The following is an 18695-nucleotide window of genomic DNA, read 5'->3' on the forward strand; positions in this document are numbered from 1 at the left end:
TGGGGTTGTGGTGAGCATTACAATGCATATATACCCATAACATACATCTGGCATATTGTAAGCATTCATTAATTTATTATTAACAAAATAATTAATACTGCTATTTCCTAAAAATGACTATAAAACACTACGTCAAATATAGTTAAATGACTTTTTTTTAAACCGTAAGATTCCTCACAGGTATGTGGTTATACATCCCTGGTGGGATAGATCTTCAAGGCAAAAAGAGCTGCAAAACTGTATTCAATCCCGTTAGTAGTAACAGCCTGCTGTGCACTGTAAAGCTTCCATGAGGGAAGAAAGGATGCAAAGCTTCACCAAGCTGAGGGTCACAAAACACCTTTCTCATGGAGCATCTCAGAGGACCAGTGCTCCATGAAAAATGCTACTTTCAACTTGAATGTTACAAACATACCTGCCATAAATGTGTATAAATTTTTGGCTCTGTAGAAACACCTTGTAATAATTTGTGATAACTTTAGTCTATTTCTCTACACACAAAGTTCTATTAATGGCACAATGCAAAGGTCTAAAATAGGCCAAGATATGTTTTGAAATCTGCAGGAATAATGTGTTCAAAATTAATTTTCAAAAGAATATTTAAATCACATGAGAGAAATGACCTTGTTATTTTGGTTAACTCTTATATCATTCCCAGCTTCGAGAAAAATCCGTGGATACGTACTAGTAACTCAATAAATACAACCTACATGACCTAAAACTGATTAAAATTTCCACTAAGACAACCACAACAAAGGAATAGTGAGGATTTGAAAAATCTTTTTATTCGGTGTGGATATGAAAATGATGATCTGTTTTGTAGTGAAAACTAAAACAGACAATGAATGCTGACTTTACCCTTCAAGGTTTTTACCTTAGTTCTGAGAGTTCAGGGAACGCATCAGGGACATCCGGCATCTTATAACCAAAACCATTCTGGTTTATCTAAAAAGAGTTATAAGTAGTATTAAATTTCAACCATCTTTGTGACTGCTCTCATTTACAAAATAATTACAATTACAGAAATAAGTTTAAAGGTACTACATCCCATAACTGCTCTCCATTACTACGTCTTCATCTCTGCACTTCACATTTTCTTCACTCTCCCCTTCTTCCTGCAGGCTATTTTTTTCAGTTTAACTTTGTACATACAGGGCTCCTTTTTGGGGGCGAGGGGACAGTGAGGGCCCTATGAGTGCCTCTGTTAGCTCCGTTTTTTTGGGAAAGTACATGACTGTAAAATAAGTCTCTCAAGCGTATCTGTGACAATGTGGAGAACTGTCTGTGGATTTCATTGATATATATGAATATATTTATCTCAAGTGGAAAGCAAGTATAAAAAAATGAGTAATTTGGCAAAAGTGTGAATAATTAAACAGTAGAGTAGGTGAGGAACAGACGATGCATTGTCTGAATACAGACGATGTTTTAAAATTAAGAACCTGTGAAAAGTTCTCTTGTGATTTGTTTATACTAATTTATAGCTTATTCATATAACATTCATTAATACAATGATGAAATGGCTTGGAAAAACAAAGTATACTTGTATTCGTTTTCTAAACAATTACAAATTCTGAAATTAGTATCATTGGATGTAATAAGGTTTTATAGTATTTGAACATTACTGTGGATGCTATTCACTAAGGGTTAAAAGTGAAAGTTTTTAAATCCCTTTATAAGTTTTACGCACAAAGTATCAGTTTCTCCCTCAGTAACATTCCACACGGCAACAGTTCCCAGCTGAACTGAAGAGCACAACTTTTTCACACTAACGAGATACCTGAAGCCCTCAGCATGACATAGCATACTCTCCACAATAGAATACCTACTTCTCCTCTATACGGAAACTGCGGTGGTTAGTGGTTAAGAGTCCAGCTGCTAAGCAAACGTTCAGAAGTCTGAATCCACCAGGCGCTCCTTGGAAACCCTATGGGGCAGTTCTCCTCTATCCTACAGGGTCACTATGAGTTAGAATCGACTCGACGGCAGTGGGTTTGGGTTTTTTTGGTTCTCCATTATGATCACTTGTTATGCCTAGTCCTCTGGCCTATACAATGGCCAGAGGGACCTATTATACACAGATTCACAAATATGCCATCTGGTTTATGACTTGTGCCTTTATCGATACTGCTACCTCTTCAGAGAATGCCATATATATAATCCCTTGCCATTCTGGCAAATTCAAAACCACTCTTCAAAACCTGATCCCCAAATGCATGAATTCATTCATTCATCTCATCTTTACTGAGTGCCTACCAAGTACCAGGCATGGTTCGAGGAACTAGGGATAAGGTGGTGAAGAAAAATAATCACACTTTTTGAAAACGCCCCTACCAGTTCTGCCTCAGTCCCTGTGAGCGCTGGCTGTCCCTCTGCTCGACAGAAGTTCCCAATCTGCAAGTACTTGCTTATTTGTTGTTCTCCTCTACTGTCCTGTTGGTCACTCAGGTGGGAAAATCTGATTTAATCCTTTCATCTTTTGTGCCTAACTCAGTGGCTGGCACAATGCAGGCACAGATAAGTGTTTACCAACTGCATGTTTTAAAGGTAAAAAGTAGAGATACCCAGAGATACCAACCGGTGTGGAGGCATCTGTCGTGGGAACGGGTAGCGGCAGACTGGCAAGAATGCCAAATGAGGGAGCAGCAGGCTTGGCTGTGGTGTAACTTGTGGCTGAAGAAACAGTGTCAGCAACAGATACAGAAGTGATAGGCCTGTTAGCTTCTTGTGGGGGATACGGAGGAAGAAACGGAAAACCCTGAGAAGTATAAGGAGGCAGTCTACCCGGGTTACTGTACAGGCTAAAGAGAAAGAGAGAAGATGAGATTAGATTTTAGGGGTAAAATTTATAAAATTATTCATAAATTGTTCTAAATAGCAATAGGCATGCATTACAGATGGAATCTGTTTATAGCAGTTAATACTTGTTAAAATTATATAATTGAATTAAATCTTATATAAATCAATGAAATATAAACTCCAAAAGAAAGAGAATTGTGGTTTCCATGAAGAAAGAAGATGAATGCTTTAAAGAGCATATGATCAGACCAGTCAGAGAAGCAGTGAGCAGACAGGCCATTCTTGAGTTTTCAGAATTCCGCTGGCATCAATCAGCATCGTAAAAGAACTAGAAAATTACCGTCTCGGGTGGGAGAAGACTTCCTGTGATCTCATGTCCAGAAGTCACAAGAGAAAATAGTGATATATTCGGCAATGAATAAGTTCTACACGACAAAGCCCATTATAAGTAAAGACAAATGCCATATGGAAGAGAACGTGGGAAACTCATATCATAGAGAAATAATTTTTATTATACATAAGAACTTTTTTAGAAGTTCTTAAGACTAACAACCCAATAGCAAAATGGAAAATAGGAGAGTATACAAATAAAAGGCAATGAAAACGTCTTTAAAACATATGAAAAGATGCTCAACTTCACTGTTAGATAAAAGCAACTAAAATTCCACTAACACACCATTTTCCACCTATAAAACTGGCAAGATTCGTTTTGATAACAGACTATTTTGGCAAAGGATACAAGGAAACAAGCATTTTGTACAGGAGTATATATTGGTACAATTACTCTGGATGACAATTTTGCAGTATTTGTCAAAATTACAAACGTGTATACCACTTCTAGAGTTTACCCAACAAATATGCTCACATTTGGGTAAACTATTATTTTTAAGATTATTCACTGCAGCACTGAGGGCAAAGATGAAGGGCAGGCCTTTTAGGGAAGACTGGAAGCAACAAAATCATCATCAATAGGAATCTTGTTAACCAAACTATGGTCATCCATAAGATGAATACTTTGTGGCCACAAAAAAGGAGAAGGAAGTCCCTTATGTACTAACATGAAAAGCTCTCTATAACTACACCATTTAGCTAATTTAAAAAAAAACATACAGTACCACTTGTGTAAAAAAGCCCAAAACCAAACCCACTGCCGTCAAGTCAACTCCGACTCATAGCAACTCTCTAGGACACAGCTGAACTGCCCCATAGGGTTTCCAAGGCCGCAATCTTTATGGAAGCAGACTGCCACATCTTTCTTCTGTGGAGTGGACTGGTTCGTTTGAACCACTGATCTTTCAGTTAGCAGCCAAGCACTTAACCACTGTGCCACCAGGGCTCCTCTTTGTGTGAAAAAGGAGAGAATAAAATACTACATATACGTATTTCCTAGTATACATATTATATAAACACCCACTCGACCTAACAACTCTGGATGCCAATGAGGAGAAAAACTAAGCTGCAAGGGAAAAAGAAGTGACAGCGATACTTTTCACTCTATATGCCTTCATAATATTTTTTTGACCCAAGTGAATATATGACCAATTCCAAAAATTAAAAGCTTTCTGATAACTTATTAATTTCAAAGAATGGCTCGCTTTCACTTTAAAACTTTAATCTAAAGGTATTAGTGATATACACGTGAGCATAAGTTATTTAAAAACATGACCAACATGAAAAAATACTTATACTATCCCCGAATTAACGTCTTAATAAGTTTGAACCAATCTGCTTTATTTTGAACTCAGTAGCAAGCGTGACTTCAGTTCAAGCTGCACTGAAGGTACAGGCAAAATACAGGGCTCCAGGAATTGATGGAATACCAGTTGAGATGTTTCAACAAACAGGTGCAACCTTGCAAGTGCTCACTCGTCTATGTCAAGAAATTTGGAAGACACTACCTGGTCAACCAAATGGAAGAGATACGTATCCATGCCCATTCCAAAGAAACGCAATCAAATGGAATGCGGACATTATCCAACAACATCATTACTATCACATGATAGCAAAATTCTGCTGGAGGTAATTAAAAAACAACCACAGCTGTACACTGACAGGAAACGGCCAGAAGTTCAAGCTGGACTCAGAAGAGGACGTGGAACCAGGGGTATCACTGCTGATGTCGGATGGATCTTGGCCAAAAGCAGACAATAGCAGAAAAATGTTTATCTGTATTTTATTGACTATGCAAGGACACTCGACTGTGCGGATCACAACCAATTATGGACAACACTGCAAAGAAGAGGAATTTCAGAACACTTAATAGTTCTCATGTAGAACCTTTATGTCTTACTCATCTAGTGCTGCTGTAACAGAAATACAAGTGGATAGCTTCAACAAAGAGAAATTTATTTTCTCACAGTCTAGTAGGTTATAAGTCCAAATTCAGGGCGTCAGCTCCAGGGAAAGGCTTTCTCTGTCAGCTGTGGAAGAAGGTCCTTGTCATCAGTCTTCCCTTGGTCTGGGAGCATCTCAGTACAGGAACCTCAGGTCCAAAGGACATGCTCTGCTCCCGGCATTGCTTTCTTGGCGGTATGAGGTCCCCCATTCTCTGCTTGCTTCTCTTTCATTTTATCTCTTGTAAGATAAAAGGTGGTGCAGGCCACACCCTAGGGAAACTCCCTTTACATTGGATCAGGGATGTGACCTGAGTAAAGGTGTTATACAATCCCATCCTAATCCTCTAACGTAAAATTACAATCACAAAATGGAAGACCACACAGTACTGGGAATCATGGCCCAGCCAAATTGATACACATATTTTTGGGGGGACATAATTCAATCCATGACACTGTACATGGGTTAAGAGGCAGCTGGGCAGTTGTTTGAACAGAACAAAGGGACACTGTGATCCACAAATGGAAAAGGTGTGCAGCAGAGTTGTATCCTTTCACCTCACTTATTCAATCTGTATGCAAATAATCTGAGAAGCTGGACTTTATGAAGAAGAATATGGCATCAGGACTAGAGGATAACTCATTAACAACCTGCAATATGCAGATGACACAACCTTGCTCACTGAAAATGAAGATGACTTGAAGCACTTACTGATGAAGGTCACAGCCTTCAGGATGGATTACACGTGAACGTGAAGAAAACAAAAATCCTCACAAGAGGACCAATAAACAAAATCATGATAAATGGTGAAGAAATTGAAGTTGTCAATGATTGCATTCTACTCGAATCAACAATTAATGTCCATGGAAGGAGGAGTGAAAAAAATCGTATGACACTGAATTGGGCAATTGTACTGCAAAAGACGCCTTTAAGGTCTGAAAAAGCAAAGACGTCATTTTGATGACCAAGGTGTGTCTAACCCAAGCCATGGTCATTTCAGTCACCTTATATGCATATGAAAAAGGAAGACAGAAAAGTTACTGATGAGTTCACACTGTGGTGTCTGAGAAGAATACTGAAAGTACCAATAACTAACAAAAGAACAAACAAACCAGTCTGAGAAGTGCTACCAGAATGTTCCTTAGAAGGGAGGACAGCGAGACTTAGACTTGCCCACTTTGGACACGGCTTGAGGAAAGACCCATCGCTAGAAAAGGACATCATGTCTGGTTCAGTAGAGGGCCAATGAAAACGAGGGACACCGTCAATGAGACAGACCGACCCAACAGCCACAAGAATGGGCACAGAGCTGCTGAAAGGTGTGGAGAACTAAACAGATCCTCTAAGAAAACTAAACCAATTGTAAAATTTAAGTAATTATTAGCTCCAGAAAAGGGGGAAAAAAAAAAAAAAGCCACTAGGGAAATGTAATCATGGTAAAGTACTTGGCTTAGCTACAGACAATATTTAGAGTCAAAATAATGAAATAATCAAATATGGATTTAAGTAAAAAAATCACAAAATAATTTAACAGGAGGATGAGGGAGATTACAGGTTTGTGAAAGATACTAAACCCCTCATCTATCATAATAGGGTATCTATAGATAATAACTATAATGAAAGATCAAGAGATAGCAGTATGCGCCTATTATTCAGAAAGATGAAGGCAAATATTAGAAGAAGCATCTAAAAGAGTAAAACTCACTTGCCTTCAACAGTGTAAATGTACAGTATTTGTATGAAGGTGGGGATATGGTAAGTGGAGGATTGCCTTTTAACATTATTTGTTTTTTTAAACTATATTTTGATTACTTTGCTAAAAACAAAATCAAATATAAGCAATTTTTAAATTTATTATAAATATACTTACTATGGAAATGCTGTTGAAGTAGGAGCCAAAACTGGAGGATTCTTCCAAAATTCATCTAACAGACTCTGAACAATTTTTCCAAGATCTGAGTGCATCGTAAACTGAAAGTAAAAATAATATAAGATGACTGAAATAACTTTCAGAAAAACAAGCCTATAAAGTTTCATTAGGATAATGTCACTCTAAAACTTACATCTTAATCCATTTTTGTAGGTCAAGAATTGTATGAAAAGTAAAGATATTGTGTCAATTAAAAATACAGGCAATCCATAACTTAAAACTTTTCTCATAGAATCAGTACCATAAATATGCAGCAGTCAGCAGATCAGGTTAGAAGTCTACTTGGTCAATAATGGATCTGAAATATTTCCACATTTCATTATTTACAGGAATTTAAGAGCCAAGGATAAACATGGAGAGTGCACTTAAGCTACAGTCTTCCAGGTAATCAATCATATACATATCCTAAGAACTTTAAGGCATATGTGAATTATATCCTTTCCTAACAACTATGGAATGATCCACTCTGAAACAAAATTCTAACATCAACAGGTCCTCACCAATGGAAACCAAATAACCTTCAAATCAGAATTTTAGTGGTAAGTAAATACAGTATTATGTATTATACATGGTGAAAATAAAATTTGAAGTTACTGATTCCAAAAGGAAATTTTAAGTTTCAGATTTCTGAGCTATTTTATAGAAAAGTAGTACAACTATTATATTACTCTGAAATAAATTATACGGCATACATACATTATTTACTAATGGACAGGTAACATACACTCCTTGTTTATCCATTAAGTGATGTCGTATTGGTGGATAAACACTGATCACTGGTTTCTCCTGAGGAAACTGAGGAGGAAGTAATCTAGTAAGGACAGAACAGAAGAACACCAAAAATAAAGACCATAAACGTTACCTTATATAGATATAATCCTAAAACAAATTTAAAAGCAAACGAAATTTTCACACATTTATTTAGATTAATTATTCAATAAGTACCCTATCGTGGACGCTGAGTTGACTGCAAATATACAAAAGGTTACACTTTGGCAGCAAGACTACAAAATGAGTTAATAAAGTAAAACCTTCATAATGTGGAATATGGACATCCTGAATTGTAAAATATTCTTCACATCAGGCCAATTAATTGCTTTCAAACATAATACCAGACCAAGCTACACAACATCTCAGCTAAAAATTAGATCGGGCATTTGTATCAGGTGAACCTTAGCAACCCAATCTAGCTATTTATTGGACGACAGGATCTGGCCATATAACTTTCCTTGTGGGTCTTCTACTTTTAAAATGCTGCCAAGAATTATTTCACAATCTATTACTACAGAGTAAGATGGACAAAAAGGAAAGTACTCAGAGTGAAACACTGCAGCTGTCAGCACGTCTTGGTTCTACGTGGCTCCCTTCTAAGCTTCCCAATTAACGCCTCTTCCAACTTTGAGGTCAATCACACGATTTCAAGCAAAGAACAGTAAATTCTCAACACAAAAAACCTTTTCTGAACTGCTACAAAATTAAGAACAGTGAGTAAAGTCATAAAAAATGGAATCTTACTAAATATAGAACCTTGTTTTCCAAATCTCCTCTAAAATTCAGAAGAGTATTTTATTTCCCTTTAAACTGCCTCTCTGTTCCCCTGATAACTTAGAAAACTGTCGGCAGCATTGTCAAGAAGGAGATGGGCAGGTTCTTGTCGGCTTCTCCTACTTAGCTCTACCAGGGGCATCTGATGAGAGAGAAAACTACTTCACTTCCATAGCTGAGGAGGTTAAACTAGTTTGGTAAAAAGGCAATGAATGGTCTTTGGAGCCCGACCCATGTGGGTCTGCATCGTGACTGTGCTATCCACCATCTCCATGTATGTAATCTGCACTAATTTACAGGGATGCTGTGTGGATCTCAAAAGCTCACACATATCAAATTAACCTAGCGTAATGCTTGGCATAGTTATATATTCATGTTTTAATTAATTCATTCAACTAGCATTTGATAAGGCCTACTATATGCAGGCACTATGCCAGGCAATGAGGATATGAAGATGAGTAACACATGGTTCCTGTCTTCAAATGAGGCACTGTTTTACCCGGCCCAAGCACTTTCTCTAACAGTCAGCCACCTAATGCACCTACTAACTTAATTCTTTCATACTAACGAGTAATAGTGCATTTAAGGCTAAATGGGTACTTCAGAAATCATTTTGTTCAATCTTTCTCTATTGTAACTTTATAACTTCATGATTATATTTTTAATTTTTTTTCCTTAAAAATAATCAGCAGATCAAATTCAGCCTTGAATGTTCTGGTTGATGGAGAACATTTCTGTTGCTGAAATTAGAATATTTTAAGTTGTTTCTAATACAAAGGTGAATATATCTCTAATGGATTTCCATGCAGGATCCTTTGGGTTATCTGTCATTATCATTCCGATTCTTTCAGCCTACCTCCAGCTAAGACTTGAGTGTAAATAAATACAAATGATTACAGTACTAAAGAGTATTATTACATATTTTATCGTATTCCTTCTTTTATACTTTCTTTTCATGGCAATATAAATTACAGTGATGTCTTTCGAAAATATTTCATTATATTGTGTAACACTGGATAAATTCTAGTTATTAGAAAATGAATATTTGAAATAAGTTCACTTTAAATAACCTATTTCTAATAATAACTAAGAAACAGAAAACAGATTTTTTCAAAAGTCCTATTACATGACAAAATAGAATACAATTCTACTCACATATTAATGTTAATTGTCAGGTTGTTTACGGTGAATGGTAATCTGTATTCCACATCTTTCTGTATTTCAGCTATACTATAGGAAAAAATTTGAAAAGAAACAAATTATCCAAAGTTATAAAACCATTAATGCTAAAAACAAATGTTAAATGCTAGTGCTACTAAAACTCAGTTACTTTAATTTATCCACAGAATCTGGGCTGCCAGTAAAACTTGTATCTTAAGAAAGAAAACATTACAGTTAGAAAGGCTTACCAAATTTTGACACATCATCAAGGAAGACCAATAGCTAGAAAAAGTCATCATGTTTGGCAGAGGGTCAGTGCAAATGAGGTTAAACCCTCCATGAGAGGGACTGACACAATGGCCACAACACTGGACTCAAACATCCCAACAATCGAGAAGACGGCACAGGACCGGGCAACATTCCGTTCTGTTACACACAGGTTGCCATGAGTTGGGGTCAACTGGATGGCAACTACCAACAACAACATTATGAAATATCCAAATGGGCAGGCAGATGTTGAAGTAAAGAGGCAAGGGAAATTCTTGTATTAATGCCAGACTGATTTACTATACTTTATCCAATTCATCAGTAGTAGAAGCAATTGTGAGCCCTTTGGTAGAAAGGGATAACCTATGGTCTGTAATTTGCCCTAAATGCAGGAGTAGCTGCTGCCTGCTGCTACTTGAACTCTAAAATGCTAAACTTCCTCTGTATTCTTTGTGTGTGTGTGTGTTTGTACATTGCATTTCTCCATATAGTGAAATCCTATCGTATTTATGAAGGATGGGGAGATGATTAGATTCTAAGATTAGTTCTTGGAATGAAATCCTTTAGAGTCAAAATTACTCTTGAAAATCCTATATAAAGTTTATGCAGTTTTTGGTATGCAGCTTATATATAAGAATTCTTACATAAAGTTTGAGAACTCCTAAGCTAAAGTGAAGGATGGACTGAAAGGAAAATCTAAAAGGATGGAAAAAAGTGAAAGTCTACTCACTCGCACGCCAACCTTGAGCAAGTTACTTTTCCAGCCTTGGTTTTCTTATTGGAAGTTAGTAACTTCCTCAATGGGTTGTTGTGAGTCAATAAATGTAAAGTGCTCATGATGAACACAATTTATATGTTACTAATCATTTTTTATGATCATTATTAGATATGCAGGTATTCAAACCTTTTTAGATAACTATGGAATTCCAAGCGGGAAACAGAGGAGTTCTAATGTTCCTGCTTACTTTCAGAGTTCAAGTGAGTCATCCTGTTGTAATACTCAGTCTCTACAATCTTTAAACAAGTTTGATGTGATAAGAATTCAAGGCAATAGCTCAACTGCAGCTTAGGAAAGAATCTGTCTAAAGTTAGCATGCAAGTTAAATGTATGGTTGTCAAATTATAAAGACTGTAGATTTTAATAGATTAGCACTATAAACTGTGTACTGAGACAACTGTTTGCTCAATCTTTGTTTCTCAAAATGTAGAAGTGCATTCTGATTAGCTGCATTAGGCAGTACGGCAAATATTTAATCGTTTCACTTAATTAAAACAAGAATCATTCCCTGGATATAATACAAAAGAGATTTTGAATATTTTGCTATTCATAACTTTTTTTAAAAACTTATTCCAAAAAGAATTTATTCTCATTGTAAAAAACAAAACCAAGTAAAGAGAACATAAAAATTACCATGACTGCATATCCCCAATTATAGTTAACATATAGGTACATAACCTTCCAATCTACCTTCACAGTTTTATTTACGACAAAAATAGAATGACACTACACATTTAATTTTGTAACTCGCTCTTATCTCACTCAATAATTTATTGTTATTAACTTTTTAAACCAGTAAACTTTATTTTACAATTCTGTTAATGGCTGCAGAGTGTTCTACTGTATGGTCATACTATTCTTTAACCTATTCCCTGCTGATTGGTATTTAGATTGTTTCCAATTTTTACTATTATAAACCTATGCTCTGAAAAACATTCTTGTAGCCATATTTTTATGCTGAAGGTGGTACTCCTTCGGATGTAACTATACATCTTACATTATTTATATTTAAAGTAATACTGTAATCACAGGAGAAAATTTAAATGTATTTCCATTAATAATTTTATCTTCTAAGTTTTATAAGAGAAGAAAATTTTTATGGTTTTACCTCCATGGCTCTGAATTTGTGGCTAAAAGAGCTAGAACAACAGATAAAACTCTGTTAATCAGAATTTGTGATTAATTAGCACCCTTATTTAATTATCCCCAAAACAGTAAACAAATAGACCATGAAATGCAATAGAGGCATTATATTGAAAGATTCCTTTTGTAGAATAAACAATCATCATCTCCTCGTTTATAAACTTGGATTTCATAGTAAAACTCAGTTCAAATAAACAGCTACCAAATATCAAGCATCATCTTGCAAAGCAATGGAAATACAGAGATGAATATAGTACGGTCCTGCTCTGAAGTCTCACATGGCCTGATGAGAAAGTCAAGTGATTAAAAAAGATCATTTCAGCATAGTCATTATCATGCATTTCCCACAGTGTGGGGGAACTCAAGTAATGTTTATAGGTGTACCTTGAAAATAAAGGATTCAGATGCTTAGATAAAGACGGTAGATGGAGAAGAGACAACTCTTCTTTTCTATCTAAATCTCTATGAGATATCAAAACAGATTTTTTAAAAGCAAATACATAACAGTGCTAGTAAGCAAACAGAACCAAAAGCAGGTGAGAAATTTTGAGGAACTCCGCAAACATAAAGACAAAAAGATGAGATCAGATCTAAGGACGGAAATGGGAAAAAGAACAGAGAAAGTAAATGCAGGAACTTCCCACAGCCCAAACAGTAAAGTCAGGAGCAGCCTAAACGTCCTCCAAGCCCTTGAGCCAGGTCAAGGCAAACCAAGAGTGGGGAGGAGGGGCAGGAGCATTTCTCAGGGTAATAAATGAGGAGACGTATGGAGCGCAGCAGGTAGGCTTGTTAACTCTCCCTTTTCCCAAGCAGCAGAGCAGCACCCAGAATAAAACAATGAGGTAGACTCTAAGCAAGTGCCTCAGGAAGTCGCTAACCCCTAGGACAAATTATCAGCTTGCCCCACAGGAGGCGATCTTTCCTTTAATCACCAGACACAGGCTATGGTAAAGAGAGTAAGCATCCACAACCAAGTCCACGGGGAACCTCAAGCACAGAACATTACCAGGAGTCACTAGATATTTGAAAACAACAAAACCATGAAAGGCATGTATCAAACTCAACAAAACAAACAAAAAAGTCCCAACACTCAAGGAAACAGAGTTAATATAGAGCAAAGAGAAGACTATTAATTTATGTAATTAATACCCTCAGAGAAACAAAAGAAAATAGCATTTGCATACACACACAGACAATACTGAAAGGAAAGCGCAAAATTAAGAAACTGGAAATTTAAAATAAATACTTCAAATAAATGAATGGTTCAGCGCTCTGTTGAGAAGAGCTTCTGTAAGATCACTGACGCACTTTGGCATATTAAAGGCTTGGAGAAATTCTAGAGTAAACTGCTTGATTTTGTTTTTTTCCCAGACGCGTTTGATATGGAACACTTATTCCAGAATATTTTTTAACGGTGTTCCATAGAACTCATAGATTATGACAGTTTTGCAAAGGAAGGTACAGGAACACGGAAGAAAGTACCTAACCTAAACGGGAATAGTGGCGATGACATTTCCTGGGGGGAAAAATAATACCTGAACTACATTTAAATGTCAAGTAAGAGATAACAGGAAAGCCTAGTGGCATAGCGGAAACCTTGGGAACCTTAGGGGGCAGTCCACTCTGTCCTATAGGGTCGCTAGGAGTCGGAAACGACTTGATGGCAATGGGTTTGGTCCTTTCTTTTTTTTGGTTTAACAGTCAACACCCAGGGCATTCCAGCCAGAGTAACCACCACCAGAAAAGCTTCAGATATGAAGTAACATGAGGTTTCTAAGAGTCTCCTTATCCTTGGCCATTAAAGAAACTGGACATCCTCTCTGACACATCACCACCTTCGGTGATAACCAGGCATCCAGCTAAGGAGGCGGATCTGTTTTTGGCAAGAGTTGGATCTTCTGAAAAGAACGACATGGTCAAAGCTGAATTTTAGAAAGATCCCTCTGACAGCCAAGTGGAAGAAAACACTGGGGGAACAAGACTGAAGGCAGAGACAATACTAGAGCCCACTGGCAGTGGGAGAGAGCCCCTGGGTGGTGCACACAGCTATGCACTCAACTACCAGCTGGAAGTTGGTGGTTCAAACCTTCCCAGAGGCACCTCAGAAGACAGGCCTAGTGATCTGCTTCCAAAAGATCACAGCCTTGAAAACCCAATAGACTAGTTCTACTCTGCACACATGGGGTCAAATCAGGTCACCATGAGTAGGAATCGACTTGAGGCAACTGACAACGATCACCAAGTGGCAGTGGGGATGGAAGACTGAGTGGAAACTGAGGATTACCCAGTGTTAAGGACTGAACGGTGGACAAAAGAACAGGGCCTGCTGGTGCCGAGGGGGAAGGGTCGCCACTCAGATGGACCAGGAGAATGGGGCTGCCCAAATGCGAGGCAGCAGAGTTGCCATTCCTGTGGGCCTGGAAGGCGGAGCTGAAGCCCATGGCCGAGGGGCCTCCATCCAGAAGCTGGAAAGTGTGGCCAACACCCACGGCCTGGGGGACAGGGCCATTGCCTAAATGGTCTCAGAGAACAGGATTATTTTCAAGCCTGGAGGGCTAATGTAATATGTTCTGCTGACTTGCTTGGTGCCTGTTATCCATTCGTTCCCTCCAATTTTTCCCATTTGTAATGGAAATGTCTACCTTGTGCCTGTTCCATCATTGTACTTTGGAAGCAGATAATTTGTAGATTTCACAGGTGAAGAGGAATTTTTGGATTTTGGACTTGGAGTTGATTTAAGACTTTTGCTAAGATACGATGGGGTGAATGCGTTTTACATGTGGCAAGGACATGAATTTTAGGGGGCTCAAGGGTAGGATGTTATGGATTGAATTGTATCCCCCAAAAATGTGTGTCAACTTAGCTAGGCCATGATTCTCAGTGTTGTGTGATTATCCATCATTTTGTCATCTGATGTGGTTTTTCTTATGTGTTGTAAATTCTACCTCTATGCTGTTCATGAGGCAGGACTCAATCTACAAGATTAGGTTGTATCTTGAGTTAATCTCTTTTGAGGTATGAGAGAAAGAAGTGAGCAGAGAGACAGGGAGACCTCATACCACCAAGAAACAAGTGCTAGGAGCATGCGTCCTTTGGACCTAGGGTCCCGGCACTGAGAAGCTCCTTCCAGGGGAAGATTAATGACAACAACCTTTCCCTAGAGCTGACAGAGAGAGAAAGCCTTTCCCTGGAGCTGGCACCCTGAATTTGAACTTCTAGCCTTCTGGACTGTGAAAGAATAAACTTCTGTTTATTAAAGCCATCCACTTGTGGTATTTCTGTTACAGCAACACTAGATGACTAAGACACCCAGGTCTTTGGTTAGGTTAGCATACAGCAGAGACAGCCCTGAATAACTCAGGAATAGGGTAGAGGGAGTAGATGGATTGGCTTCAACTAGCAATGGAGAAAGACAGCCTGTGTTGTAATTTTTTTTAAAGCAGTTATGGACTGATACTACTAGAGAAAAATTAACTAGAGATAACACTTAGGCTGTTCTGATCTATTTAGGAAAAGTCTTCCTAAAATGGTAACATGCTTTTATTGTGCCATATACTCTGCAATCATAAATTTTAATCACAGATTATAAACAGACTGATTTAATGTAGCAATTTAAAATTCACTCAATTGTGGGACTGTGATACACATAATTTCAAAGTTCACAATAAGACCTCAATGTTCACTTTATGAGACAAAATGTTGACTTCTGTAGATTTCTGTAGCTTCAATAGGCTAAGGCATAGCCGATTCTTATGAAACTTTTTATTGCAATATGTTAAAGTGATTCCCTCCCTTAACAGAGCTGTGATCTCAAATACCCACAGGATCTAGATAATGGACATGAGTGAAGGCAGTTGCTTATGGTACCACAGGGAGTGATCGTGAAACAGAGTGGGATCAACGCAGCACAGGGCACAGCTACTCTGCAGCTCCCAGCAAGTGCTGTGAATATGAGAATTGTTGACAGATCCTCCCATTATTAAAAAAAAAAAAAAGTTGAAAATCTGGATATGTTAAAATAAAATCTCAATTTTAAATACTGGCAACTATCAGTTCGTCTTGTTATCAAGTATGTGTGTGAGACCTTATGAGTGGACAGTAAAATCTAGAAAGAAAGGCATAAAATTTAGGCTTCCTCTGAAACCTGTAAGTTGTGAGGAAGAAGTCTTAGTTGTGAGGGAGAGCTAAACGTAACAGCTATAGGAAAGACAACCATACAATCGCAGATTCTCCAAGGGAGCGATAAGGCTAAAGGTTTTGGGAATCAGAAAGAAATACGGTATCCAGGGTTCCCTAGCAAAAGAAAACACAATTCTATCTCTGAAAGAGTGCTCCCACTGAGAAGCCTGAAGAATCAGCAGACTTTCACAGCTGGGCAAGGCAGGAAGCGATCTTGTAGTCAATTCTCTCGTTCAGTGTAATGAGGGGAATAAAGGTTATGTGACCATCCAAGCCTGCACCACCAGTCAATGACACATCCATACTCCTGACTTCTGATACGAGAAGGCTAATGCTTTACCAGAATGGAAAAAATAAAATAAAGCGTAACTCCCAAATTAATTTTTTAAAATCAAATATAAAACAAAAATAGCACCAGAATTATCATGGAATTGAGTATTACTAAAATGAATGCAGAAGTCCTTATATAAGGAGCTAATTTCCTTAAGTAGAAAATAAAGGCTGCTACTTGTATAAACTTTGAATTTACATAATTACAAGTAATTACCATTCACAACACAGCTCTATGTTGCTGTTTTAGAGACGAAAAAATAATAAAGAAGCAAACTAATTTTAGATACTGAGAAAGTAAGACCTGGATAGTTAGAATATTCACTGTTACGATCATTAGATTTTAAGAATAATTTATGATTGTGGACACAATGCAAGGAAATACTTAACAGCTTCACTTCTAAAGAATCTTTACATATTAGGATTAGTGACTATCACTTGAGAGTTTTCACCTGCAAGCAATAGAAAACCAAGCTGAACCTTAAACCAAAAATATCCCCTGAAGTCTTCTTTAAACCAAACAACAGTTTAGCGTAACCAGTAAAGAATGTCTGCCCTGACCATTGTGCTCTTTTAAGAACTATCTATAAAAGATCAAATTGGCAACAGCAGTTCGACAGATTAGAAAACTTAGGGGGCAGTGAGTTTATGCTACTGGGGGAGGAACAATTCAGAAAAGGAGGGAGAGAATGGATGCTTGAAGAACGTAATCAATGTCACTAAATTGTACATGCAGAAACTGTTGATTTGGTTTATGTTCTACTGTGTCTATTCTCAACAACAAAGTATTAAAACCAGGCTGAAAGTGGCCTATCCAGTGAGGGGCTATTTATCTTACAACACAAGTTAGAAGCAGAGCGGTTCCACCGTTGGTTAACTTAGCATCAGAGCATTATCATGGACCCAGATGTTTTCCATCTCTACCACATTCAGTGGTCAGCCTTGTCTTCACTCATGGTGCAAAAAGTTCCAGATATCTCATGTAAAACAATAATATCTAAAACATAAGAGAGGCATTTCCTCCCAGACATCTTTTTTATTATCGAGAAAAATGTTTCCAGCAGGTCCCCCAGTAGACTTCCCCTTCAACTTGCATTGATCAGGATTAGGTCAAGTTAGTTCTGCCTATACAGTAACTATCAGGGGGAGTAAGACCATCATCACCGGCTTAAACAAATCATCAATCATCCACTGAAGTGGAAAGAGCTCTGCCTCCACTAAGTACATGGCCCTGCAGAGGGGCAAACGCAAGTCAAAATGGGCTCTTCCAAGAAATCAGGGAAAATGGAGTGGGCAACCGACAGTTAGCTGGAGAAAACTTTTCCCATTTGCCCTGCCTTACCAGTCCCTGGATGGTGCAAATGGTTAACATGCTAGGCTGGCTGCTAACTGAAAGGTTGGAAGTTCGAGTCCACCCAGAGGCACCTTGGAAGAAAGGCTTGGTGATCTACTTCCGAAAAATCAGCCACTGAAAACCCTGTGGAGCACAGTTCTCTGACCCACCTGGAGCTGACTCGACAGCAACTGATTACTGCTTACCAATGAGACTTGGAGGTGGAAATAATCACAAAATTCAGCTAACCTTGAGAGGCCTGAGGAAGATGAGGAAATAAGGATTTCTTACCTAACTAAAAAAAAAAAAAAAAAGAAAAAAATAGTTTATATCCATTACAGAAAATCAATTAGAGACTATTTCCTAAGATTGAATTCTCAGAGTCATAAGGAGTTAAAGAAAATAAGAGCTGCAAGGGAGAAAAGAAAAGGTGGGGGGGGAAGGTTACTGAAGAAGGCAAAAGAAAAGAAGTCAGATACTTTCGTTGCAGGAGAGGGCCGCTGACTTTACATTTGGAGAAGGGACAGAGTATGAAATATGAAGGTGTTGGACAGCACACAAGGACAGTGATGGCCATAATTAAGCAAGTTTCTGTACTATTCATCAAAATACCATTGAAAGATTTTTTCAACTTATACAGAGCACACCTTCAGAATAAGCAATGGTGGTGTACTTCTTCTTAAGTATGTGTTGCTCTACAGAATTTAGCTACTCGAGCAACATATTGTTAGATACTGCACTGATAAATCATTCTTCCAAAAACCAAACCCACTGCTGTCAAGTCGATTACAACTCACAGCAACCCTACAGGACAGAGTAGAACTGCCCCATAGGGTTTCCAAGGAGTGGCTGGTGTATTCAAACTGCTGACCTTTTGATTAGCAGCTGCAGCTCTT

The 18695-nt window shown here is 37.8% G+C and overlaps 1 protein-coding gene across 2 annotated transcripts in view; it reads right to left on the bottom strand.

Annotated features, from left to right (window-relative positions):
• VPS37A (VPS37A subunit of ESCRT-I) overlaps positions 1-18695 on the bottom strand; it is a 32987-nt gene that overhangs the window by 11583 nt on the left and 2709 nt on the right. For both annotated transcript variants that reach the window (XM_023737225.1, XM_004382783.2), the window contains exons 2-6: positions 9764-9838; positions 7760-7874; positions 7004-7104; positions 2579-2801; positions 875-945 (exon numbers count right to left, since the gene is read on the bottom strand). In XM_023737225.1, the coding sequence (XP_023592993.1) occupies positions 875-945; positions 2579-2801; positions 7004-7104; positions 7760-7874; positions 9764-9838 (585 nt within the window). The remainder of the gene's footprint in view (positions 1-874; positions 946-2578; positions 2802-7003; positions 7105-7759; positions 7875-9763; positions 9839-18695) is intronic.

Source organism: Trichechus manatus, unplaced genomic scaffold (assembly GCF_000243295.1).
Source record: "Trichechus manatus latirostris isolate Lorelei unplaced genomic scaffold, TriManLat1.0 scaffold00099, whole genome shotgun sequence".
In the NCBI taxonomy this organism is placed as follows: Eukaryota; Metazoa; Chordata; class Mammalia; order Sirenia; family Trichechidae; genus Trichechus; species Trichechus manatus.